The sequence below is a fragment of the Sinocyclocheilus rhinocerous genome, unplaced genomic scaffold (assembly GCF_001515625.1).
Source record: "Sinocyclocheilus rhinocerous isolate Xijiao unplaced genomic scaffold, SAMN03320098_v1.1 scaffold564, whole genome shotgun sequence".
Lineage (NCBI taxonomy): Eukaryota > Metazoa > Chordata > Actinopteri > Cypriniformes > Cyprinidae > Sinocyclocheilus > Sinocyclocheilus rhinocerous.
In genome coordinates, this window is record NW_015645070.1 from 671,104 (window position 1) to 685,907 (window position 14,804).

Consider the following 14,804-nt stretch of genomic DNA (forward strand, 5'->3'; position numbering starts at 1 on the left):
TTTTTTTTTTTTTTTTTTAATGGAGCTTTTTTGAACTTGTTAATAATTGTTTTTAATGAACGTAACATCAAGGGACAAAGTTTTCCAGAACGAAAACTTTCTGCTACATTTGGTGAATAGATTTTAAATAATTGTCGCACATTTTTTTTTTGTTGCATTTTAATCTGTTGCCCTGCAATATTCAATCTGTCAAACACATACTCAAAGCTATCCAAATGAGAAATATTTGAACACATTATTATTAAAACAGATTGATACGTTACTCTCTGCTCTTCCAGCTGTCCTTTTGTTTGACAGTGGAGAAATGCAAGCGTGAGCTGCCCTCATGAATCTAAAAACACTCCTCGGCTCCCACACTTTTGTGCGGCTGCTGGACCCTGTTGGACACTCCGGCATTCCACCCTCATCTGTGTTCCCCCGCCTCCTCTCACCTGCCATCGTCCTCTCTGTCATCGAAGGGATAATTAAACCGATCTCCAGCTAGGGTCCCAAGGCCCTGCAGGACGGACCGTGTGCCAAAGCACGATGCCTGCTGACCTGTAGGAGACTTATTTCCCCACCTCCGGCCCCGATGATAGATGGATGAATCTGCCTTGAATGGAACTGCGTATTTGCTCTTTTTGTGCGTTATCTAATAATGGATTGGCCATGCATATATGTGAGGAATTACTTATGCTTGGCTAAGTGAATTAGCCCAAAACCACGGCCATCTGGCTTATGAAAATGAGCGAGGAGGGAGGGAGAAGTGCAGGAGTTAGAAACTAGATTTACAAGATCAATTTGCATAGCGCTTTCTTTTTGTTTGGCACCAATGTCCACAACAAAAAGTTACTGACTGCCCACACGTAATCGTGCATCATTTCCCTCTCCTTTTTTTTTTTTAAAGAGGGACCCCTGTTTGCTGAGGTCCCAGCGGAGGTCTTGGCCTCCTTACAATAGCTAAATGAATTTGGTGCCTTATGCTCTCTCGCCTTTTTGACGTAATTCGATTAGTGACCTGGTAAGCATGAATGTGACGGACCTCTTCATACAGGTTCATAGGGCTTTGGTGGGACGGCCCGTGTCACGTTAGACACCACCCACCTCCCCCTCAGTCCCTGACTGTTGTCGTGTCGCCACACATAGGAAAGGCATGATTAATGACCAAACTCCTGGAGACATTGTCAGCCACTGGTGACGAGGACAAAATAGACACCCCTTCACGTTAACCTCTCGCTCCAGAAGTGGTCGGCTGGGTGGAGGGACACGAAGCATTGTGTCGAGGAGCCTCACAGGAAACCGAGGTTTAGGGATGGCGCTCGTAGACAGGAAACATATAAAATCGGTTTATTATAGATGGAAGATGTTTCCTTACAGGAACAAGTAAGGGCAGGGACACGGGGCGAGAGCTTTATCTTTTTGTGGTGGGGAAAAAAATGTAAATGATCTATTGTTAGACTGACACTTGATTTGTAACCCCGCTGATCTCTCCTTAGGCAGTTCAGGCAAACATTTATAGAACCTTACTCAAGTTCTGGATCACCTCATTGATCAAAGGTGTGCCTTCATAACCTGTTCCACACAAATCACGGCCGTTTCCATTTTCAACTGACGTTTCAGAGCTTCATCTTGTGAGCAGATATTTAATGTTTCATTACAACGCTGCCGCCATTAATACAAAGCCAGTTTTCCTTCCTGCTAATAATAGTACGGCTTATTAATTGAAAATGAAGAACGGGCCTGCCAGGCAACCCGGCAGAGTTTTCCAAAACTGAGGAGAGCAGAACTTACTCTTAGTTTGTGTTTAAATGGAACGTCTGCATACTAGTGTAGGGAAATAATTAGCAACGGGAAAAAAAAAATCTGGGCGAAATATTAAAATTTCATTCCAAGCCCCAGACAGGATTTGTATTGTTGTCATGTTCTCACTCGTTGAGAAAAGAGGGAGGGAGAAAAATTGCTAATGTGAGCATAACAGAAAAGAGTTTTTTTTCCCCCCAAGAAAATTTGAGTGGTGCTTGCCTGTGCAAATCTTGCTGTCATGATGCTAGGGTTTTGCGGGTGCTTGCCAGGGCGTTGCTGTGTGGTTGCTAAGGCATTTTTATGTCATTGCTAGGGTGTTCTGGGTGTTGTTTACTAATTGAAACAAGGCTCTGTTCTTTCTTTTAGTGTAAGCCTAAGGTTTTTTCATCTGTTTTGCCTTCCTCTCCTTAACAAGGCATAACTGATTTGTTTTTTTCTCTCTCAATAGTCATAGTTCACATAAAGGTCTTGGGTATATATAGACCTTATACTATATATATATTTATGTATGGTAAATATATGTGACAGTATAATGACTGAAGGCTGTCTTAACTCCCAGTGTCCCTAGAGAGAAATATCCTCCTTCAGGAAGAAGATTTTCTCTTGAGCAGGATGAGAGAGAGTTGCAGACTGAACGCTGTGCCACTTCCTGTCGTTCCATAATCCTGTTCTTATCAGCACAGCTGTCAGCCCCTAAATGAAGTCAGGCTCCTGAACTCATTTACAACTGTGACACTCAAAACCTTCACTAGTTCCTCTCACTACCCATGTCACACACTGACATGATTTTTCATGTTTCATATGAATACACCAGTGTTTTCAGCTTTCTTTTTTTTATGGTAATTCCATTAAAACAAAACTCTTTTGTGTATTTTTAAAAACTTGTTAATTTTTTTGTTTGTTTTGAGAAAGAGAGATTCTTTTGACTTGAATAATTAATTCTTTATTGTTCTGTGCAGCCAGGACACAATGAAAAGACAAATTATTATTTGCTATGTTTTATATATTTTTTATTTATTTGTAATGGGTAGTATTGGATAGTTAACTGCACGTGATCATTTTCCCTATTTTCACATTTTAGACTACTCTTGTCATCATCTAATGCTCGCATGATGTTAATCTTACTAACACTAATGCTATATATTGTAAACACTGTTAAATGTATAGTCTTTAGCAAATAATGTGCACTTTTCATACTGTAGATTATAATGTTCACTTGGGCATTTTCTTCTTTTTAGTTTAGTTTAGAGTTTAGTCAGGCAAAATCTGTGTTGGTTATCAAATTATGAAAACTATTATCAGTTCATTGTATAAGACTTTAAGAATTGTGTATTCCTAATGTTGTCTATTTATTGTGTTTTTGACACCTGCTCTTTTTAGCTCATCACATTTGTGCAGGAAGCACTAGAATACACCCTCCCTCGTGTGAATTGCCTGCGGTGCATCTCTATTATTCACAGGCCTGGATGACACTTGAAATATAATTGTAATAGTGCAAGTTGGCAGTGGAAAGATTCATGTATAGAATCTGAAGCCTTTGTCTTATTACATCATCAGCATTTTGACCTCATTTTTAATGCATTCAGAATCTCAGCAGGTCCAGCCTTTTATCTCAGCACCCGTTCAGCTCGTAGAGTCCAAGAACTTTTGTTCATGTGAGAGTGAGTTGGGGGTTAATGCCATAGACGGAAATGGCCTTGTGGTCATTAATATGTCTCTTTAGAGATTACCGGTCCTTTTTTGTATTAAATCACTAATCATTTTGCTTTTATCATGATTGGTGTCTTTACGGCTCAATGGCCAGTGTGTGTTTCATTTTATTCGTTCTGCGATCTATTCTTGGTCTTCACCGGGGGTCAAAGAAAGTATTTGACTGTCGACATCAAAGAGTCAAATTGCACGCCACCGGCTTTGTCCATGGCCAAATGATCCCAAAGAGATTTGTAATGGAGTTCTTTTTTTGCCAGCGAGCGGCGCCTCGTTTCCTGTCATCTCCTCATGTTCATTTAACAGTGGCCTTCTGAGCGAGTGTATGTGTGTTAAAGAATGCATGGACAGACCATGAGAATGGCGCGGTAAACAGTCATCTGTCACTTTTAAGCCGTCTGTGTGTCCATTTAGGGACTGTCCTGACTCTGAGGTTTGTCATCTGGGATAGGCAGTCATAGGAAGGTCTTAAGCAGCAGAGAGACGTGGATTAGACCGGCTTATTTCCTTAGACTCTTCTAGTGGATCATTGGATTGCAGTAGCTTTGCGAGATTTTTTTGAGAAATTGAAAATGAAATTTCTACAGTGTTACTTCACAAACATGCAGATTAACCTTGTTCTCGTAATATTTAAGAATTGCTTGGTGGGAAATAATTGGTTTGTTGTTTGTATGTATCTCAGATACTGTAATATAATCCTTCCATGGTACACTTATGACCTGATTTGATCATTTTAAATGTTCTTCCTGTCTAGGAGAGTCCCTAAAAGGGACATATGATGTCCAGTCTCAGGACTACAGACAAAATGCAGTTTATATTTCATATTTCAGTCAGTGGTGGATGAACTTTTTCAGTTAAGCCTGACTGTTGACTATGAGTGCATTTTGTCAAAAGAAGCACCCCATTAGACAATCGATCAGCTTTTTGCACGTGACCTTTCTGACCTAAGTGAACTGTGGTAACTTAATTAATTAATGAATGGTAAAACAGTCTTGGCTAAATGTTGTGAAAAATAAACGTTGATGCAAACAACCATAAAATCGATCACTTTTCAAATATTTGGTGTCACATACTCTGTAAACTTTGGCAAATCAGCAGCTTGTTGTTCTCCTGTGTGGGCGACCGAGGCTGACATTAGACCTGCCAGTTGATCCAGGCTGTACTGCTCAATAATAAATGCCCAGAACAATAGTTACAATTTACATCCAATTCAAGCAGAAGTGGCACATTTTACACACAGTGTATTGTTAGCAAGTACAGTAATTATAATCTAAAGAGAATTACACAAAAGCTTTCAAAAGTAAATTATTTTGATAAATTATTCACAGTAATTTAATGTTCCTATGGCAAATCTTTTTCATGTGTAGAAAAGATACAAACATTCACAGTAATTTAATTTTACATTTTATTCGTGTTTTTTTTTTTTTTTTTTTTTTTAATATTTTAAAAGTTGGTGAGTGTAACATTTCTGACAAGGGGCCTTTTACATGCCATTGAGTGAACTAAAACATGGCAGTAATGACACGGCCTAATAACATGCATAATTTATTTTTTATTATTATTATTTTCCATCAGTAACACTATTGTACCATTTAAAAGATGCATGGCGCACCCGAGTTCTGACTCGAGAACTTCTTAAGTGGAATGACAATGAAAATCCTCCACCATTATGCAGCAGGAAAAGCATTGGTCATCACGAAACCAGACACTTACAAAGAAACCTTATTGCTCCATTTCTTATCCTGAAAAACATCACATAAATGAAAACTCTGAGTGATTTTAGAAACCAAAAACAGGTTCAGAGGGAAAAGTAAAGCCAGAGGAAAAAGTGCCATGTGGATTCTAAAGGGCCAGTATGACAGTATGACCTTCTGCAGGAACCGTGAGACTAACATCACTTCCCTACAGGCCCTTCTTACACAACACTTCAGTCGGCATCAATGCACTTACACTTAACTACAACACAGGCCTGTCTTTCCCTGCGGCCTCTGCGTCTCTCTTCGGGACGATCTGGAAGGAGGTCTGGCTGCCTCCACTGCGTCCTGGACAATCAGTGGTGTCAGCAGGCTCTAAATACTGGCTGTCACCATTCATCTGAACATCGGTGGTGTCACAACAGCACCTCAAGGCCTCTGTATCACTGCCCGTGCACTAAGTGAGGAGAATTGGGTGCTGTGTGCTGAATTAGCTCTGAGTCCGAGTTTGCTAAAGGTCAATATGAAGATTTACAGTATGTCAATAAAACTCTTATAACTTAGGTAGACAAGATTATTTAATTATAGGCGCTAAGGCAGCTTGTGATATTTTTTTTTTTAACTGTATACTATCTATCTGTAACACTTCCAGCTAAACCTTTATTATTTTGATTGATATGACTGTTTTAAGTGGAGAACAGTGGTGTTCCCTACTTGTTTAGTGCCCTAAATAAGATGCGTCACAAGCAAGCCCACATGGAATCTATGCACCCAAAAATCCTTTTAGTCGATACTTCAAGAATTCAAATGGAAATCATTTAAAATGGTGAATTAAATAAATAAGTAACATTATAAGGTAAATTCTTTGATGTTTAATTAGTGCATTAGGTATCATGAACTTACAATAAACATAATATTTTACAGGTTTTATTAATCTGTGTTAGTTAATTTATTTATATACTATTTTTCATTGTTTAATCTTGTTTGATTTTAATGCTAATAACATTTTCATAATATCACGTAATATTAACTGTTTTTTAAAGCAGCATGGAATATTAAAAATGTTTTATTAATATGTACAAATTACAATAACCTAAATTAATAAATGTTGTAAGATAATTGTTTATTGTAAGTCCATACCTAATGCATTAGCAAATCAAACTTTACTAAAAAAGTGTTATTAATAAATTAAATGTTTTGGCTTGTTTTCCAATATAATGCATTGTAATGCTTTAATGCATTTTACTATGATTGATTAAATCCATTCCGCAGAATTTTTGTTTAAGATAAAAATTTTCTGGTACTGTCTGGACCTGGACATGACCAAAAACAGCTTAATAATTTTATGTACAGCAGTTTTGTGGTACAGTTTTCACAGTGTGACTGGAGTTCAATTCCTTACCTCCTTTTTTTAAATAAACCAGGTGACACTGCAACTGAACTTGATAGACACAACTGCAGCTGGTATGATCACCACAGAACTGCCAAGGCTCACAATTTCTCACATCACCTCAACTTTTATTTGAGGCTGGAAGTTGTATAATAGGTTTCTCTTTTAAAGTTAATTTTATTGTTTCCTTACTTAATAAGGTTAAGCCAATCCTGTAAAATATTTCTGACCAACTAACAATAGAGGTTTAAATCAGCTTTAAGAAGGTAACTTCTCTCGCTCTTTTGATGCTGAATAATGACTGTTACCTTTCTGATATCATCAGCACTTGAGTATTGAGACCCAGTGGCTTTATTTGACCTTTAGGAGGTCTTCTATCCGCCAGTTTTCTTAAAATCTAAAGAGAACTCCTATTGATTGGTCCTTTTCAGATAATCTCCCACTGGCAGTCGCCAGGCTCTCTGAAGGTGTTTCACTTTCATCAGGCAGTAGATTTTAAGTGAAGAATTTAATTAAAAAAGTGAACTGTTGCAATTTTGGTGGAACAAAAATTCTTTCCTATTTCCATACCAATAACACATTGACATTTAAAACTTATTGGTGTCGAAATAATCTGATTGCATTTCCCTCTTTCGGTCATATCAGTAGGCTACATCAAATCAGCATCCATAACACCAATGCACCAGTTGGCATTACAGCATGTCTTCACCATCTGTCAGTTGCGTATATCTGGCGGGTCGCCTTACCGGCATGCAGATACGCCGTTGACATTTAAACCTTGGCCCTCGCGCAAACGGGAATGCTAACCAGATCGAAGCTGGGCCCCACACAGTCCTCGGAGCCCCGCCGTCACGGAGGGCTAAAGGACGATTGTACCGCACAGGACCTTTCCGGGGCAATGCAATGATTATTCTCAGCAAAAGTAGACGTTCTGGACAAATACCCCCGTGGGTCGATGCAGCGGCGGAGAACGGGCCGCACAAATCTGCTAAAGGGCACAGGAAGATATATCACCTTTTAAAAGATCATTTAAGCTAGTTAATGGATGACGGGAATTTAAGTCAATTAAATGGACGTTCTCAAAACATATGATGCTCTACATCAAATTATCATAGCCAGCACTCGCCTGCAGGAATCGGTCGTTGTCGCTTGTTATTGCATTAACAGATGCTGGCTGGAGGTAGGAATCCACTTCACTGCAGTTGTAAGTCATTTTCCCTGTTCAATAATTCAACCCGCTCCACTGGCGAAGTGTCGCTCGCTGTTGCCAGCTTAATAGATGAGCCTTTGTTAACTTGTATTAATGTCAGATGATTTTAAGGGGAGATAGATGTATGCACGCTGTGTGCTGTCGAGCAAAAAATTGGATTCATTTAGATGATGGGAGATTGTAGTTGTTGCAGCCTCAGAGTTTCAGGTCGTTGGTCATAATGAAGAGAAATACTAAGTCTTGTGTTTGAGAACTTTAGAATTATGGAGGAAAATGGATAGAGAGAGATTGAGAGGTACATTGAGGATGAGAAAAGAAATATACGCCCCATTTTTAACAGATGCTGGCTGGAGGTAGGAATCCACTTCACTGCAGTTGTAAGTCATTTTCCCTGTTCAATAATTCAACCCGCTCCACTGGCGAAGTGTCGCTCGCTGTTGCCAGCTTAATAGATGAGCCTTTGTTAACTTGTATTAATGTCAGATGATTTTAAGGGGAGATAGATGTATGCACGCTGTGTGCTGTCGAGCAAAAAATTGGATTCATTTAGATGATGGGAGATTGTAGTTGTTGCAGCCTCAGAGTTTCAGGTCGTTGGTCATAATGAAGAGAAATACTAAGTCTTGTGTTTGAGAACTTTAGAATTATGGAGGAAAATGGATAGAGAGAGATTGAGAGGTACATTGAGGATGAGAAAAGAAATATACGCCCCATTTAGACTTGATATTAAGATCCATCTCAGGTGGTCTTGTCAGAAATGGTCATCCGAGACAAATTGCTTTTTTTATCTGGAAGTAACATGTCTTAAAGCATCACTTGTGTTGACTTGTGGCCGTGTTTCTACCAAGGACAGCTCTGAAGGTCTTAAAATATGAGAAGCATACCAGGGCTGGATGTCGATTTCTTGATTTTTTTTTATTCAAATTGATTCTGATTCACAAGCTGTTGATTTAATTTGATTTCAGATTGAGATTTGATTCAGTTTGAGATTCAGTTTCTATTAAGTTTCTGTTTACTTTGGCTCATTTCAATTAAAATGTCCATTTACGTCTCTCTACTAATGCTCTTTTGAAACTTTTTGGGGAAAAAAAGGATCATGAATATTCAAATTAAGTTTTTTTTTTTTTTTTTTCAGCCCTAAAGCAAAATTATTTTAGCATTTTAGTGTCATTCTTTGTCACATTTTTTTTTAGTTGTGGTTTTCTTTATTTTTTGGCCACTGTCTTCTGGTTCTTCAAACATTTGCTTTGACTCCTTGTATTTTTTTCACCACATGACCGTGGTGATAGAAGAGCACATGTGGCCGTGGCTCCAAGCCCAGACCGCAGCTGTCTCTTCAAGACATGCTTCAGTTATGTTGTGGTTTCAGCATCTCCAATGCAAGCTTACAGGAAAGAGAATGTGTCCATTTTTTAAAACCGTTTTGTCCTTCTTTGGTTTGCATTCCGCATGACCGAAGGGAGGAAAAGTGTATGAACAAATGTAAACACTGAAAGGTCATAGTGATCTATGATGATTAATAGGAAACGCTCTTCAAACGGAAGAACAAGCAAATGCGCACACATAGTTATGCATGTTCTGAAAACATACTTTAGTCTGTATCAGCTGTGTTGATGGGATTCATACACATGCTTTGGCCAGAGTCCAGGCATGTGGGTGGACACACTGGTGCCCTATGCCTGACATTTTGACCTCAATTTCTCTTTTGTTTCTAAAAGACATACAATGAGGGGTCAATGCTTTGATGTGCAAGAAGTCTTGGGCTGAATGCAAGGTGCAGAAGAAGAACAGAAAGCAAATGGCTCATTAGGAGGCTTTTTTGCTATTTTATTTTGGAAAATTTTGCGCTGAGCTGTGGGAAAAGGTTTTGCAGCGAACGCGAGGCCAGGCAGAATGGGAGCAAACACATCACACACTTGGGAATAGATATGCTAGGAGTTGATGACTACATCTTCCTGCAAGGTGAAACAAAATGAGATCAGAATAAGATGGTGCTTTTAAAGTCAGCTCCCTTATGGCTCTTTTGGTAAATTAAACTCTAAAAATAATTGAATGACATATGGCTTCTGCATTTGCCAGTAATTGCCTTTCTTGTCAAAAGCAACTCTCATTACCTTATTTTAGTTGCTCTTATAAGCGTTTTATGATCCAAAAAACAGAGCAGCTGCATTATTTTTCACACTATTCATTGTTTTAAAGAGCTAGGGGTCTGTCATTGTTTGTGATAACAATGCCTGACCTGATCTCTACTGTTCCTTTGCTTAGAAAAAGGAGGTCAAAAGTCCAAAAAAGATGAAAAATGTTTATCAGTTGCTTTACAATGCGGTCAAAAGTTGAAAAGATGAAAAATGTTCACCGGTTGATAAAAAAAAGGGGGTCAAAGGTCTACAAAAATGAAAAATGTGTACCATTTGCTTAAAAAAGGGTCAGGTGTCTAAAAAGATGAAAAATGTCTACTAATTGCTTAAAAGGGGGTCAAACATCCAGATTGTCCACTAATTGTTCATCTTTTTAGGCTTGTGACCCTTGTTTCACCTGCTTTATCTGACCCCTGATCAGTCATGGCTTTATTTGACCACAGCAAATGGGATGACCATTCAACGTCCAATTTCTTATTGAGTATTTGGGCTGATATTGTCAAACTCTTCCTCATTATGTCCATAGTTTAAGGTATATTGAAGAAGTTTTGTCTTTTTGCCTAAAGTGAAGTACCCTATTCAAGGTAGAATTTCAAGTGTGCACCAGCTTCATGGACATCAGATCTGATCAATGGTTTTCCCAGGGCGAATGAGGTCATCTGTAAGCCCCAACAATGTGCTGACAAAGACCCCAGAGGTGAGGTCATTGTGTTAAAAGGGTCACCACAGGTCACCCCCAGTAGCAGCCGCTCAACTCGCCCTCCCCCAATACTTGAGTTTAGTGTTCTGAACAGGTCATTCTAACCGGAGAATACAAATTGCTGTGTGCACTCGTGTCCAACTGATTTGCTTTCACCATACAGCACACAATATTAATATTTCAAGCCGTTTTGCCCGTAGTTCAAGCTGTAAAAAATTCTGATGGTGTTAGGAAACTGGAGATTGATTTACTGCATGCAGAACATCCATAAAGGGAATGTGCACGCTCAAACACTCTCGCACACCTGTGCGCTTTGATAATTAAAACTGCTGTGATCTCATTTTTGCTTGATGCTGCTTTATACCTACAGTTCTGGTCGACATCTCATCTCCAGAATGAATGATTTGTAAGTTGCAACAGCTGGTGTGAGTATTGAATTCATGTTCAGAAGAGTATTACAAAGGGAATGTAAGTTAAAGATGAAGAAACATTTTTTGAGGATTTAAGGGAGAGAGAAGAAATAATGAATAATTCTGTGATTTTTGATTAAACATTGGATTAGACATACTGTAATACGGTATTATGGAAAGTAATTAAATTTTAAATGTCTTTTTTAAATACCAAACAGTTTACTTTCATATGTCTGCATTTTACATTCTTTTCAGAGGTAAAATCAATACTACAAATGCACCTTTTATCAGAAAAATTTAAAATATAAAGGCTGAAATTAAGAAAAAGTCTCCAGATTTGAAAGGAAGTGAGTGAAACTTAGCAAGGCCATCACTCAGCATTTAAAACTCGCTAATACCGTCAGTCAGGAAACCACATAAATAAATGACAAGGCAAGTTAGGAACATCAACAGCATTCACATATGTGAACCCTTGCTGAACCGTATGCTCACAGAGGGTGTTTACTTTTAATTTCTAGCTGATGTGGTATATTTAGTACATGGGAATGTTGAAGTATACTTAAGGTTTGGATCAGACTTGCTGTTTTTAGAGGCTCCCCTGAACTGTAATTAAATCTCAGGGCGTGTGCATGTATCTGTATGCATCTATGCGCATTCGCACACTCATGGCCCAAATATATGTCTTGTAGATGCATACCCATGTGCTCATGTGAGCCACCTGTGTGATCCCTACTGTGATTTGGGCTGTGCCATCAACCTAATGCTATATAGTCATTATATACGTACATCTCCCCCTGTGGCCGCGTGACACATCAAAATCCAGCACAGCATCTCTCCAATGGCCTCATTTAGCTTCTATGCCGTACTCGCTGATATTTCCCACTTGGGCCAATCAGATAAGTCATACATGGTTTAACCACACAAAAGAGCACTTGGAACCCCAAGCGGATGCGGCACTAGGAAGAAGCCTCTGTATGCTTTAGATGAACACTTTTGAGAACCAGAATGGTATATGCAAAGCTTAGAGGGATAAATAAATGACAAGGCAAGTTAGGAACATCAACAGCATTCACATATGTGAACCCTTGCTGAACCGTATGCTCACAGAGGGTGTTTACTTTTAATTTCTAGCTGATGTGGTATATTTAGTACATGGGAATGTTGAAGTATACTTAAGGTTTGGATCAGACTTGCTGTTTTTAGAGGCTCCCCTGAACTGTAATTAAATCTCAGGGCGTGTGCATGTATCTGTATGCATCTATGCGCATTCGCACACTCATGGCCCAAATATATGTCTTGTAGATGCATACCCATGTGCTCATGTGAGCCACCTGTGTGATCCCTACTGTGATTTGGGCTGTGCCATCAACCTAATGCTATATAGTCATTATATACGTACATCTCCCCCTGTGGCCGCGTGACACATCAAAATCCAGCACAGCATCTCTCCAATGGCCTCATTTAGCTTCTATGCCGTACTCGCTGATATTTCCCACTTGGGCCAATCAGATAAGTCATACATGGTTTAACCACACAAAAGAGCACTTGGAACCCCAAGCGGATGCGGCACTAGGAAGAAGCCTCTGTATGCTTTAGATGAACACTTTTGAGAACCAGAATGGTATATGCAAAGCTTAGAGGGATTAAAAATAAATAGAAATCATACTACTGGGGAAAAGGAGACCATCAAGTTGGGGTTTTATCCACTTTTATTTTGCAATATGACCAATATCCTATCATATTCAAGTGTGTATGAAAAAAGTTAAGTCACTGATTTATTTTTTTGAAAAAGCTAAATACAATAAGCATTGGATCAAGGCACATACAAGACTGGCCAAAGGGCATTCAATGCACTTTGGTCTTCAGTTGTAAAGAACAATTTAACTGTGGCAACTTAAAAGTGGCTTGAATTAGAAAACAAAAACATACAAATAAGAATTATATGAACAAAAAATAGTTGACACTTTTTATATTCCAAATAGAAAAGAACCCAAATGTGTTTCTTGCCATATTTTTTCTGCCCATAATATTCCTTTTTGGAGGGCAACGTTTACATGACGTGGTTAACTGTACTGAGGGATACGGTAAATGCTGTTTCCCTTTGCTGAACGAGCGATATTGAGTTCTATGTTGTGTTTTTGCCCATCCACTTTGATTTGACTGCAATGTAACCTTTCATTTGATCTGTGTGCTTCATTTGCAAAGGATTTAGGATTCTGTGCTCTGTTGCTGCCTCCTCCAGGGCAGAGAGGAAGTAATAGATATCTGCTTCTTAAACGTTGCAGTGATGTAAAACCTGGCAGCGTTCTGGAACAGGCAAACCGGGATTCCTAAAGAAACCCAGAGGTTTCTGTGACACCGGAGTAAGTCTGTGCCTGCCATCCTTAGAATTAACAAAACACTTGTGTCTTTATTTCCTTTGATGAAACCTATGCCCTATATTCTCACAGCCTTGTTTTTTGTTGTATTTATTTTTTCCATTGACAGCAACGTAGCGATAATTTTGACCTGTGCTTATACTACATGGTTTTCTAAAATCTGATTGTTCAACACAGCAATGAAAACCCACTTTCACAGTTGACAAGTCATCATATCTCAGTAGAGCACAAAGTTTTTTTTAATTGGTCTAAAACCATAAGTAAAGGAAGTACAGTACAAATGACTACAAATATCTAAAATATAGAATTGCAGTTTGTGGCAGCATACACCGACAGCTCAGTGATGGCCTGCAATCGGAACCTTTTTTCCTTTTAATAAATCGTCCTTAAATATAAATTATATGGCAAATGTACATAACGATGCTTTCTCAGTCTTTTCAATCCAGTGTTTTTCAAAAGACCAAGCAGTCTCCAAGTCACTCATTTGCAATAAAATGTCTTTGTAATCCGCGCACACTATCATGAATGAGAGTAGTCTGAATCTGGTATTCCACTGTCTCTGTAGCTTCTGTTGTTGATACTGTTTTCACTGTGCGGGCTCTTGTAAAGACTTAAGCCATTAGGAGGAAAAATTGTGTGTATCACAAACTCCTCCTTTGAAACGGGCATGTGATTTATGGGAATCATTTGAAAAGAGGTCTCTCTAATCTCCAAGATGGAGTTGTCCTTCTTTGTTCCAGCTTCGGCGTAATCGTCCTTCTGCCTGCGCCCTTTGTTGTATGTGCAGTTCCTGGAAAATAAGGAACCGTTCCTGTGGACGTACCAGCATACCAGGGCCAACATGATGATAGCCAGAAGGGCCACCGCCCCTCCGATGATAGCAGCTAAAGGCAGATTGGAATTTTTGTAAGGCTCTTTCTCCTGCTCTCTGTTCAAGGTTGTGGTGGGATTGTACGCTTTCAGGGAACCAGTTTCTGTCTCTATGCAAACAGGTGTCTCGTCTGACAGGTAAATGTTACTCGTCTCCATAGGAACCATGCATATCCGATAATGGGATTCGGGCTCCAGAGCTGTGAGCAGGTACTCTGTTCTCTCCCCTTGGACGATGGTCTCAGTTATAGATCCGAAAGCAGGACTGTGGCCCAGCTTTAGCCAACTGAGCCTCAGGGCCGTCATGGGCTGGGATACTCTCCAGGATATGTGCACCGTCTCTGCGCTGCTGGATTTGACGCTTATCGTGATGATCTTGCGACTGGACGGCGTCGTGCTACGATAGTTTCTTCCCAGCTCTGGACCCTTAACCACAGGTCTTTTAGTGACATATGAGGGCCACTGGGGTCGAGAGGGTGGCAAAGTGTTTGAGACTGTGCTGGTCTCATATGTGGTTGGGATCTC

The 14,804-nt window shown here is 39.4% G+C and overlaps 2 protein-coding genes across 2 annotated transcripts in view; one reads left to right on the forward strand and one right to left on the reverse strand.

The window, feature by feature from the left end:
* The window catches only part of LOC107705355 (O-acetyl-ADP-ribose deacetylase MACROD2-like), a 229,824-nt gene that overhangs the window by 106,546 nt on the left and 108,474 nt on the right, over positions 1 to 14,804 (forward strand). The window lies entirely within an intron of this gene.
* LOC107705403 (leucine-rich repeat transmembrane protein FLRT3-like) overlaps positions 12,729 to 14,804 on the reverse strand; it is a 20,973-nt gene continuing 18,897 nt past the window's right edge. The window contains exon 4 of the mRNA XM_016508678.1: positions 12,729 to 14,790. Coding sequence (XP_016364164.1) covers positions 13,929 to 14,790 — 862 coding nt within the window. The 3' untranslated portion in view covers positions 12,729 to 13,928. The remainder of the gene's footprint in view (positions 14,791 to 14,804) is intronic.